This window comes from Capra hircus, chromosome 13 (assembly GCF_001704415.2).
Source record: "Capra hircus breed San Clemente chromosome 13, ASM170441v1, whole genome shotgun sequence".
Taxonomy (NCBI): domain Eukaryota; kingdom Metazoa; phylum Chordata; class Mammalia; order Artiodactyla; family Bovidae; genus Capra; species Capra hircus.
Genome location: NC_030820.1, coordinates 27,257,202 through 27,269,677, shown reverse-complemented (window position 1 = coordinate 27,269,677; position 12,476 = coordinate 27,257,202). Strand labels below are relative to the sequence as shown.

The window sequence follows — 12,476 nt, the reverse complement described above, 5'->3', positions numbered from 1 at the left end:
AATATCTGTCCTTTCCATTCCTGAGCCTTCTGCCACTTGCTGACATCATCTCTCACCTGGACTACTGCAATAGCCTTCTCTAAGTCCCTCCACTTTAATCCCTCTCACCCTCTGTATCATGGGTGTGATTTTCCTAAAACAAAATCCTCGTGTCCCTTCCCTGTTCAAAATCATTCAGTGGTCCATTATTGAGTCATGAGAACAGACACATATATAATGTGTGTGTGCCAGGCACTGTCCTCAGAATTGGATGCGTTATTGCCAACTCGCACATCAATCTACGTGCCAGAGGAGGGAATCAGGCACAGAGAGGTAAAATGACTTGCCCAAGGCCATGCTGGGAATGAACTAGGGGACTGGCCCTGAGACATGTGCTTACAGATGTCATGCTAGTCTCTCAAGGATGGAGGCCAGACCTCTTCCACCTTGACCTAGGCCCTGGCTGTCCCTAGCTGTTCCATGTGCTCTCACATGTTCCATGTGTTTCTCAAAAGGGTTTTACTTCTCTGGACCCTTTGTCAGTACCTTCCATCTAAGTGGGCTCTGGAAGTCTTTCAAGCCTCTTCTTAGTCATCACTGCTTTTCTAGTCTTCCTGATTCTCTCCACCCATCCCCATCCCATGATCCCTAAATATGAAGTTCTGAAGCTGCTTTCATATTGGGTAATATATGTACATATATACATGTCTTTCTGTCTGTGCCAGGTCTTCACTGAGGCGTGTGGGGGCTTCTTTAGTTGCAGTGTATGGGTTCAGTAGTTGCAGCGTGCAGGCTTAGTTGCCCCATGGTATGTGAGATATTGGTTCCCCCATCAGGTACTGAACTGGCGTCCCTTGCACTGAAAGGCAGATTCTCAACCACTGGACCACCAGGGAAGTTCTTATAAGTTTTCTAAGTTTTTTAAAGATATTAATCACATACCATGCAATTCATCCATGTAAAGTGTACAACTCAATGGGTTTTAGCATATTCATAAAATTATAGTTGCCCTAAGAACCATGCTTTTGCCTTGAGGTGCTGCTGCTGCTGCTGCTAAGTCGCTTCAGTCGTGTCCGACTCTGTGTGACGCCACAGACAGCAGCCCACCAGGCTCCCCTATCCCTGGGATTCTCCAGGCAAGAACAATGGAGTGGGTTGCCATTTCCTTCTCCAATGCATCAAAGTGAAAAGTGAAAGTGAAGTCGCTCAGTTGTGTCCGACTCTTAGCGACCCCATGGACTGCAGCCTACCAGGCTCCTCCGTCCATGGGGTTTTCCAGGCAAGAGTACTGGAGTGGGGTGCCATTGCCTCCTCCGGCCTTGAGGTGGGTGGCCTGTTACACTTCTGGGGTATGATGTCATGAGGAGGTCACCTCAGCAGCGCAGCCAGGCATGGTGAGCAACCCCAGAGGCAGGGGAGCTGAAGGTAGAAAATGAAAGAGCATGCAAGCATAGATGCCAATGGCTCTAGAGGGAGAGAAAGCTCTGGAGGAACTGAGAGATAATACTTGGAGACCAGCTGTGACTAGACCATTCCATAGAGCACAGTGGTGTAGCCGACAGAAATCTCAGGCCACCAGGCTAGGTATGTAGGAAATGTAATCTTGCTCTTCCAGAATTGGGCTTACATCTCACTCCAAGCCTTCATTCTCCATTCTGTGAATTCTAGACCTCCTGCCCTTTTCTCCCAGGCTGGTCTGAAAGGACTTCCTAGGGCTTGAGATTTCTCCCTAAGCCCTTCTGTGTGGCCAATGAATGCACAGCATCTGATCTTGGGTGGAAAGTACTTAGGACACGTAGGGCAGATTTACTAAAAGCTGGTGAGTGTGTGACTAGCACAGGTGCCTGGCTTAGAGTAGGTGTTTGGTAAATGTTCATGGTTGACATGAGCGGAACTAGAAAAGCAGCAAGAAGAACTAGGGTATCAAGGATGTCAGACGTATTTCACACACATTTTCTCACCTACAAGTCCCATCAACACTGCTGTCTTGTGGCCCTTCCCTCCTTCAAGTGACAACCATTTTACCTGACAGATAAAGATTTGCTGGTATGTTTTCATGGGCATTGCTCCTCTTGGAGTGATCATGTAGAGCCCACCTGTGCCTGGTTAAATAGGCCAGCCAGTGTTGAAGGGGAGCCCTCTGTGTGCTCCCAGCCACGGAGAAAACAATTCATTTATTTTGTTTGCTTTGTCTTGGCTATTTTTTTTGCTATTAACATTCTTTTCCTGCCAATGGTCCAAGTGGGATGTCACTACACATGTCTAATGAAATGGGAGCTTCGTGTGGGTGGGTCTAGTGATGGTCACTGTTAGGACAATTCAAACCAATATCCAAAGGTGACTCTTTGGATAGTTCAGAATAAATGACAGTGTTAAGAACAATGCTCCTAAGAGACTGGAGGCTGATGGCCTCAGAGGGCTTGGATTCCATCAGCATTCCCAGTTCTGGGAATGTACTTCCTCCCCTACACAGGGTGTGCCTTTGAGAAGTCCACCCACATTGCGCTGCCCGACTCCTCTGTGGAAGGCTGACTGCCTCTCTTCTTTGAACTCTTGACAGCGGTTTGTGCTTCTCTTAAAAGTCAGCATCAGCTGGGGACATGTTAAGCTGGGTGCCATCAGGACAGCCCACATGTCCATGTGAGCGTCACCATGAGGGGGGTCTTTCAGCCTTTATGGTCCCTCTTAGCCTGACAGCTGAATCAAGTCCCCCCACTGAGGCTCCCTCCCTCCCTCCCTCCTGCATACTTCAGCCTCCAGGACTAGTGTCCCCACCTCCTCTGAAGCAAATGCCAGGGGCCTTTGAAACTTGCCCCTTGGTCTTTGGAATTCTGACTCGGAGGCTGGGCGTTCCAGCAGCAACTCTTAGGGTACAGATCTTGGAAAGGCCACTTCAGAACTGTCCTGGCTGGGGCCCCAATGACAAGCTCTGCTTCTGTGAGGTTTGCAAGGTGCCAAAAACATCTCCAGTGCTCTGGCAGGAGCAGCCAATGGAAGCCACTGCCGGGACCCCTCCCACACCCCCTCAGTGGCATCCCTGCCTCTCTCTCTCCCTCCCTCCTGGCCTGCCTGACACAGAAGTGAGGACCCGGCAGCCTCAGGGTCTGTAGAATCCTCTCTTTGGTCCCCAGACAGAGCCTCAGCCTTTCCAAAGATGGCCTGGAGACAGCTGCTTCTGACCTGTCTCTCAGCCGTTGCACTCCTGCCCAGTGAGTATGAGGAGGTTCCAGGAGGGACCTGGTGTTAGGTGAGGCAGCTTAGGTGGCCCATGTAAAGAGGGTGCCTGTTGTTAAGAAGGCTGTATTTGTGTGTGCATGTGTAACACAATGCAGCACCGAGAAAACAGCTTGTCTGACAGTTCCCTGGGGAGACTGACTGCGGCTGGTACTTGTGTCTGGGGCTCCAGGGCAAGTCATAGGGCCTGGGAAGGACCAGCCTGGCTTGTCTCGGGGCGAGGACTTCCCTTGGGGTGCTGCAGCCTTCATGCTGTGCTCTTGTCCCACAGTGCTGCGAGAGGGGGCCGCCGTGTCAGTGGGCCTGAGGCAGGTGGCAGGACAAGAGGCACAGGAAGGTGAGTACCGGGGCCCCCCAAGGAGGCAGGGTGGATGGGCTGGCTCCTGATTGTAGCCTTGGTGAGCCTGTGCTGGGTGTGACTGGCCTCTCTCCTCGGGTTTCAGACGTGGAAGAGATTTTCATGCAGGAATCAGACGCCTTGAATTTCCTCAAGAAGCGCAGCAAGCGGTCCCCCAGATTCCAGGACGAGGTCAATGGTAAGACGCTGTGGCCTGCCTTCTGCTCTTGCTCCTTCTCTCTCCCAGTCAGCTGGGCTGCGAGGATGGCCGGGGACGGAGGGCTCAACCCAGGTCTTCGGGTGTCAAAGTAACTGTGGCTCTGAGTCAGAAGTTATACCACATTTTTTTGACTGTAGGTCAGTCTTGATTGGCTATGCTATGAGGGTAAGGAACAAAGAGGGACAGGGCCACATGACTGCACTGAAGTCGATGAACTGCCCCTCAATTTCTGAAAGTTAAAATGTTAAGAGGGAGACCTTCCTTGGTGGTTCAGTGGTTTTTAGGATTTTGCACTTTCACTGCAGAGGGCACAGGTCAATCCGCAGTTGGGGAACTAAGATTCCATATGCACGTGGAGCAGCCAAGAGAAAGTTACGGGGGAAATCTATGTTCTGGTGGAGTGCGGACCCCACAGCTCAGTGTGTCCTTTCTGGATAATTTGTGGTGTACCTTTGTAGGCAAGAGAGCAGCACTGCAGGCAGGAAGAGGCACGTGGGACAGGGAACTGGACATGTGGGCTTGGTTGAAAGCTTTGCTGCTAAGTGGCCTTGACCACTTCCTCTCACTGTGCCCAAGTTTCCTTCTTTATAAGCCCCTTATGTAAGAGCAGTGTTCAGCCAGCAGTTTTTAAGTCTTCACTTCTAATGCAGTTGGGAGACTTTGGAGCTTGGAAGAATGTCTCCTCAGCCTAAAGTAGGCCTTGGTGTCTACTTGCCTGCCTGTAACGACCTGGCAACGGCCCTCATTTCCATGACCTGCCGACCCATGAAGGCATTTGAGTTTTCTGTCCTTGAACTAGATTCTTCCAAGGACTCAGCTCTGACAGTCACTGAGTCCAAGGCTTGATTCGTCACTTCTGTGTGTGTCTGAATAAACTCTTTGTGCCTCTCAGCACACTCAGCAAGGTAACTCGCTCAGTGAAAATAACAGGACTGTTTTCAGATGACGGGTAAGAAGTGAGATGAAAATGTTCAGAGATAAAATTAGCTTTCATTTCTTAATTGGAGAAGTACAATCCACACTGGGAATATCTCCAGGCCTCACACAATTTGGGATTTAAAGATTAGCAAATGTCAAGAAACACTGAAAAGACTGTGATGGAGCTTGGGCCATTCCTGATGGAAATGAGAGAAGCAACCTTCTGGCAGACTCCCAGTGGGCATGAATGGGCATGAATTTAGGAGGCGAATAGTTTCCATCCTTTAAGGGGATTCAGAACGAGGCACATGATTAAGCCAGAGGTCTGTCACCCGGGTTGGAAGCTCAGGGTTTCAGGCATTGTTCAGAACAACCTGAACATCTAGGATGCACCTGAGTTCATCTGCTGTCACCCAGTCAGCTCTGGTGCTGGGCAGGAGAACAATGCCCACTTATGTCTCAGGTTCAGTAAAGGAAGGCGACACTTTGATAAAGGAACTTGGAAGCAGAAAACAGGCATCTCTTATCTCTAAGCTTCTGGGTAAAGATGCAGGTTACTTTATGGTGAAAGGAACTAATCAGAGGAAAGGCATGTTCCTGAGGAGGGATGTATTCTAGGTACACGGTGCATGGTATAAAAACAGTATCTAGCATCTTGTCTTATTCACTGCCGAGTCAGAGGTCCAATTTGTGGCTCTTAGTTTCAAGATACTTCTTTTGATGAGACTTTCATTGGAAAGATCCATAGGCAGGAAGGCCATGTGTGGGGAGGGAGAGCTGGCCCTCAGAACGCCTCACACAAGTATGGTGTGATTACCTCACGTCACAGTGGGGACACTGAGGTGCCGTTGAAAGAATTTCCTCCAATCACAGTTCTCACACTGAAGAGGGCAATGTAAAGATGATTACACCATCTTCAGGCCCTGTGGTTATTTCTATCACAGCAGCCACAATGTTGAGGGCAATTTATTTTCTTATCTTTTTCCTTAAGCGGACTATAGACTTCTTAGACAGAGGGATAGATAGGGTATTTCTTACTTGCTTTTTTAATCCCAGTGCTTAGCATATATTCTGGCCATGACAGATGCTCAAAGTTGCAGAATGGATATGCAAGTGTTAGTGTCAAGTTGGATTATTCCCTCAGGGAATTCATTTCTATCATCTGAGAAAGAATTCCTAGCTTCTAAGAGAACCAGCAAGCTTGGCTACACCACTCATTTTATGACTGGAGCTAAATGGCTTCTTGAGAAGGAAACGGCAACCCACTCCAGTATTCTTGCCTGGAGAATCCCATGGACAAAGGAGCGTGGCAGGCTAGTCTATGGGGTCGCAAGAGTCAGAAATGACTGAGCAACTAAGCACACACACACAAACGGCTTCACTTTTTGGGGTCAGTCCTCTTAAGACACAAAATGAGGTGGTTGGCTGGGATGCTCTCCCAGGTCCCTCAGGTTTTAAAGTCTATGTCAGGGGTGAACCACTGCGGTGAGGCCCCACATTTAGCCCCTCACAAACAGCCTCATCTGCACCTGAGTTTCTTATGCAGAATGAATGGTGTACCCCTCAATGCATGTGGCTGCCCCTATTCTTTGAGGCAACTCTCACCTTCCCCCCCTCAGTGGAGAACAGGCAGAAGCTGCGGGCAGATGAGCTGCGGAGAGAGTATCATGAAGAACGGAGGAACGAGTCTGAGAACTTTGTGGAGGAGCAAAACAAAGGTAAGAGCTCATCAGTCGGTGACTTTTGGGAATTGGAAGTTTGTGGGAAAACCATGTGATCTGTCTATACTTTTCCTTAAACTTTATTTATTTATGTCTCAAGTTTTAATTAGAGGAGGGAGATAAGAGCAGCTCTACTTTCAATTCATATCTATGGGAGTCTCAAAAAAAAAAAAAAGGGGAGAAAGTCACAAAAGTAGCTACGGAACCTGAGAAGGCATGGAAAAGGTCAGAACATGTAGGCTACCACTGGTTAGGGACTGTGGGGCTGGGGAGTTTTCAGTTGATAGTATTTTCTCCTCCTACTTGGGTGTGTTCTGTCTCAGTACCTACACTTGTGCCTTCGTTCCCAGAGTTGGGTTGGGAGGATTTCAAACTCACTTTCAAGTGGTTTGGATTTACATCAGCGTCCTGGCTCTAGAACTGCCCAGCCTGGAAAACCTAGGACTTCCATTTCCCTAGTCACTATTATCAGCATTTGGTGACTGGTGGAAGCAAACCTGACAAATGAACTCAGTTCTGTACCCTCCCCGTTCCAACTTGAACATCTACAGCCCTCAGGATAGCTCCCCTCACTCATAGCATTGGGCCCCTGCTAGTTCCTATGTGGTTTGCAAACCCATCCAGTTGCTGCAAGTGTCTTGTTTGGAAAGCCTTGGCCTTTGGCTGTGTGTCTCTCACCAAGGAGTCTGCACACCTTATCCCCACCCTCTGCTCCTGGGAAATGGCTCCAGCCTCCCCTTGGGAAAGCTGGTTTCAACAGGGCCTCTGGGTGTGGGCATGGGTGGACAGACACTCTACCTTCGAACCACAGCCTCCCACACTGAGGGGATTCGACTTTGTATTTATTGACTACTTTCACGTGTCACTCATGGCCAAAAATCCACAGAACATGTACAGGGTTCAGACCAGGCAGGCCAACATGTGTGTTTATTACTTTTTTGGTCTTTCTTGGAACTTCAAGATTGAAATGCTTCTGAGTAAGTTTCTGGATGCAGGTGAGAGTAGGCATTAAGACCCCAGTTAAGGTAACCTTTGTTAGAGAAAGTGTGATTTCATTTCTGAAGTCACCAACCTCCTCACTTGCTTGCTCTGGTGCATTTGAGAGGTGAGGTGCCCTTAGGGCATCTCTTAGTGGAAAGGACACAATCACCAGGTCCCAGAGGGCTGCAGGCCACACCCACTGTCTTGCAGGTGACACTTGCCTGAGCTTTGCGGACAGGTGTTGGGCAGGATCCTGGCAAATCGATGGTCCCAGAAAAAGCTAAGACTGTTGTTACTCAGAGGCAAATATTTCTGTTACAGATTTGTTTAACTTGGTGGACAGCTTGCGGCAGACAAGGCATTTAAAAAATGAGAGTGTGGCCTCTAAAATTCTTTCAGTGTTTTTTTAAAAACTCATAGTATTAATAACAGCATTTTATTTTGTGCATTTTTAAATGTTTCAGGTCGAAATCCCTAGCACCTGGATGGAAAATGTTCACTGTTTTCCTTCCACAATGAATCATGCTGAGGGGTGAGGCACCTGAGGGATGCCAGGTCCTCCAGCAAAGCCAGAGGAGACTGAGGCTTAGGCCTCAGGTGCTGCCCACAGATGGAAAGGCTGCAGGACACAGGCCTTCGGGGAATGTAGCAATAGCAGCTATTGTCATCGGTTGAGCACTTGTCCTGCCAGACTCTGTACTGAACTACATAATCCTTATGGCCAATTCTCAGGTCTTACAATTTCCAGTTTCAAAAAGCCAGTCTTTGAAAGAATACGTGAATGTCCAAGGTGAGACAGGTAATAAGGAATTTAAATGCAGGTGTTTGCCAGCAAAGCCCATGTTTTTGTAAACAAAGGATGACCAAATGCATCACAGAGCTTGCTATTATCTTCTATTAACTTCCTATCCTCCCAACATTTTCCCCAAATACTCAAAAAAAAAAATTGTGGTAAAATATACAGAATATTAAATTTGCCACCTTCACTTATTTTTTTAAGTGTACAATTCAGTGGCGTTTAGTACATTCACAACCACCATCATTATTTATTTCCAAAACACTTTTATGACCTCAAACTTTGCACCCATTATGCATTAATTCCCCTATCCCCACAGTCTCTGGAAGCCTCTAATATATTCTCTGTCCATACACATTTGTCTATACCATATACTTCACAAAAGACAAATCACACAATATCTATCTGTCTTTCTGTGTCTGGTGTGTTTCACCTAGCATGTTTCAAGGTTCATTCATGTTATAGCAGATATTAAAACCTCATTCCTTTTCATGGCTGAATACACACAGACATATCTAGACATTACAGTCTACCTTCTCACATTTCATCTTTTCATTTATTCCCACATGGTAGTTCTGTTTAACTTTTTGAGGATGCTTTTTAAACACTGATGGCCTTGGGATGTCTGCTCGTGGTTCAGTGGTACCTAACAGTGGCTAACAAGGACAGGGAAGTTCATGCAGTCGCAAAGAGTTGGACAAAACTTACCAACTGAACAACAGTGGCTAACAGACAGTCCTGAACTCACACCAGGAGCCTAATCCTATAGCTTCAAAAATGCGTTATTTGGATTCTTTATCAGTTGAGCCACAACGGAAGCCCTATTTAGAAACACATCTCATCAAAGACAGAAAAATTAAGATTTCTTACTCATTAAAAAACCCCTTCTGTTCTTTCTAGCTTTTTACTATGAAACATTTCAAAAATATGGAAAAATATGTATTAGAACAAACCCTCATATTACCATCACCCAGAATCAGCAATTATCAAGATTTTCCTGCACTTGCTTGGTCCAGCCCTTTCCCCAATTAGCTGTAACAATGTAACTTTATTTCTAAAGCTAAGAAACAGAGGGAAAACCTCACTCACAATCCCATCACTTGAAATTGACAGTGATTTCCTTCCATGAGTTTTTCAACAGTATGCTTTTGCCATCTATTTTTCTGCCGCTGTGATTTGGTATTGTCTTAGTTGGTGAGTCTCCGGGCCAGTTTTTGCAAGCAGCTATCTCATCTTTGCTGGCTGAGCAGGAACATGCATTGAATGGAATGTAGGATCCTGGTTTCTGCTCTCCTGGCAACTAGCTCTAGGCTAGATCTGTAAAAGGGAGGCTTTAGATTTGGCATCCTTTTAGGCCCTTCCAGCTGGGACATTCTGTCACCCATGTACACAGGCACAATGGTTCATGTCACTGGGGCAGAGTGGATACTTTGGGGGGACTTGATGGTGTGCCCAGATCCGAGCCCTCCATCCTCACATAAGGACTTCATCTCTTGTCCCCAGAACAGGAAGAGAGAAGCCGGAAGGCCATCGAGCAGTGGCGCCAATGGCATTACGACAGCCTGTACCCATCCTATCTCTACAACCGCCACCACATCTGACCTCTGTTTGAGGGACACAGAAGATGGAGCCTGAGACACCCGCTCACCCCCGGTATTCGGGCACCTCTCCCGCACACAAACAGGCCCCTTCACAGGGCCTCAGTCGCCTAGGGCCTTCTGTTCTCATGGATGGAAACACCCAGGCTTGTGCTTCTTGGCAGATGATTTTCTGAGGTGAGCAAAGGCCTGTGGGGCCTCCTGGTATCTCTCCTAGAGGTTCCCTGTTGCTTTACCATCGCTCCCACACTGAGACTCCTGGTCCACAGAAAGATGAGAAATCACAGTAGAGAGAAGATTGTGTATCTGCTTACAGCTTATGAATAAAAACTCTGAGTCAACACTGTACTGTCTTCTTGAAACTCATGCTGAGCGGCGCCAACTTGTCCCTCCCAAATGACAGTGGGGCTCACACAGACTTAGGTGTCAGGAAGCTTGGACTCGGGAGCATGTCTCACTATTTCATCAGCCTGTCTCAATAGTTATGTGACTGAAAGGGACCTGTAAATGCAACTGTTTGGGTAAAAACCATTCTCTGAGCCCAGGTGCTTCTCATGTCTCTAAAGTCTTAAGGTTCAATGGTGGTTTCTTAATGGTATCAATCAAAAGCCAGGGTTACAGTGAGGCCAGCTATAACCAAAAGTAGCCAGCAGATAAGGTTCAGTTTTAGTATCATCTTTTTTTTCTTCATAGTATTAGTTTACTAGAGCTTCCGTAACAACGTGCCAGAAACTGGGAGACTTAAAAACAATGAACATTTATTCTCTCGCAGTTCTGGAAGCTGGGAGTCTGAAATCAAGGTGCTGGCAGGGCCACACTCCCTCCAAAGGCTCCAGGGGAGGTCCTCCCTGGCCTCTTCTGATTTCTGGGGGCTCAGTTGTTCCCTGGCTTGCGGCAGTACTGCTCCAGTCACTCCTTGCACCATCATGTGGCCTTTACTCCTCATGTCTCCACACACTCCTCCCCATGTCTCTCTCCTCTTGTTGTAAGGACACCAGTCATTAAGGGCCCACTCTGCTACCTCAATAACTTAATTACATCTGTAGAGACCCTATTTCAAAATAAGGTCAATATTCACAGGTCTCAGGGGTTAGGTTTCCGTATATATTTTCCTGGGAAACAACTCAGCCCGTAACAGGGCCCTCTCTTGTTCCAAGGGCTCTGCCTTCCTGCCAGACTAAGCACTAGGTTACTTCCAGCCTTGCTCCCAAATGTCTTCAGGGATTCCATACTAAGAATGCAGAAAACTCAAGAACAATGTTAAGTGGGCACCTCTGTGGGATCAGAGGATCATCTTTCTTCTCAAAGATGAAGAAAAAGCACCCACTCAGGCCTTCTCCCAGTCCCCTCCCCTGGGTCTTCTGCTTCCCCCTTGCCTTGGGTCCCTGGCTGGTTAGTTCAGCCTACTTTCGAAGCAGGTTTCCAGGAAAACTCAGCAGTGGCCACAGGACTGGAAAAGGTCAGTTTTCATTCCAATTCCAAAGAAAGGCAATGCCAAACAATGCTTAAACTACTGCACAATTGCACTCATCTCACATGCTAGTAAAGTAATGCTCAAAATTCTCCAAGCCAGGCTTCAGCAATACATGAACCGTGAACTCCCTGATGTTCAAGCTGGTTTTAGAAAAGGCAGAGGAACCGGAGATCAAATTGCCAACATCCGCTAGATCATGGAAAAAGCAGAATTCCAGAAAAACATCTATTTCTGCTTTATTGACTATGCAGATCACAATCAACTGTGGAAAATTCTGAAAGAGATGGGAATACCAGACCACCTGACCTGCCTCTTGAGAAATCTGTATGCAGGTCAGGAAGCAACAGTTGGAACTGGACATGGAACAGACTGGTTCCAAATAGGAAAAGGAGTACGTCAAGGCTGTATATTGTCACCCTGCTTATTTAACTTATATGCAGAGTACATCATGAGAAACGCTGGACTGGAAGAAACACAAGCTGGAATCAAGACTGCCATCAATAACCTCACATATGCAGATGACACCACCCGTATGGCAGAAAGAGAAGCTAAAAAGCCTCTTGATGAAAGTGAAAAAGGAGAGTGAAAAAGTTGGCTTAAAGCTCAACATTCAGAAAACGAGTATCATGGCATCTGGTCCCATCACTTCATGGGAAATAGATGGGGAAACAGTAGCAGTGTCAGACTTCATTTTTTTGGGCTCCAAAATCACTGCAGATGGTGACTGCACCCATGAAATTAAAAGACGCTTACTCCTTGGAAGAAAAGTTATGGCCAACCTAAATAGCATATTCAAAAGCAGAGACATTACTTTGCCGACCAAGGTCCATCTAGTCAAGGCTATAGTTTTTCCTGTGGTCATGTATGGATGTGAGAGTTGGACTGTGAAGAAGGCTGAGCACTGAAGAATTGATGCTTTCGAACTATGGTGTTGGAGAAGACTCTTGAGAGTCCCGTGGACTGCAAGGAGATCCAACCAGTCCATTCTAAAGGAGATCAGTCCTGGGATTTCTTTGGAAGGAATGATGCTAAAGCTGAAGCTCCAGTACTTTGGCCACCTCATACGAAGAGTTGACTCACTGGAAAAGACTGTGATGCTGGGAGGGATTGGGGGCAGGAGGAGAAGGGGACGACAGAGGATGAGATGGCTGGATGGCATCACGGACTCGATGGACGTAAGTCTGAGTGAATTCAGTGAGATGGTGATGGACAGGGAGG

The 12,476-nt window shown here is 47.2% G+C and overlaps 1 protein-coding gene across 1 annotated transcript; it reads left to right on the top strand.

The window, feature by feature from the left end:
- UCMA (upper zone of growth plate and cartilage matrix associated) lies at positions 3,077–10,125 on the top strand. Its single transcript, XM_005687951.3, has 5 exons — positions 3,077–3,188; positions 3,485–3,550; positions 3,657–3,749; positions 6,308–6,406; positions 9,690–10,125. The coding sequence occupies exons 1-5, from the start codon at positions 3,134–3,136 to the stop codon at positions 9,785–9,787; spliced, it is 411 nt and encodes a 136-aa protein (XP_005688008.1). The 5' UTR covers positions 3,077–3,133; the 3' UTR covers positions 9,788–10,125.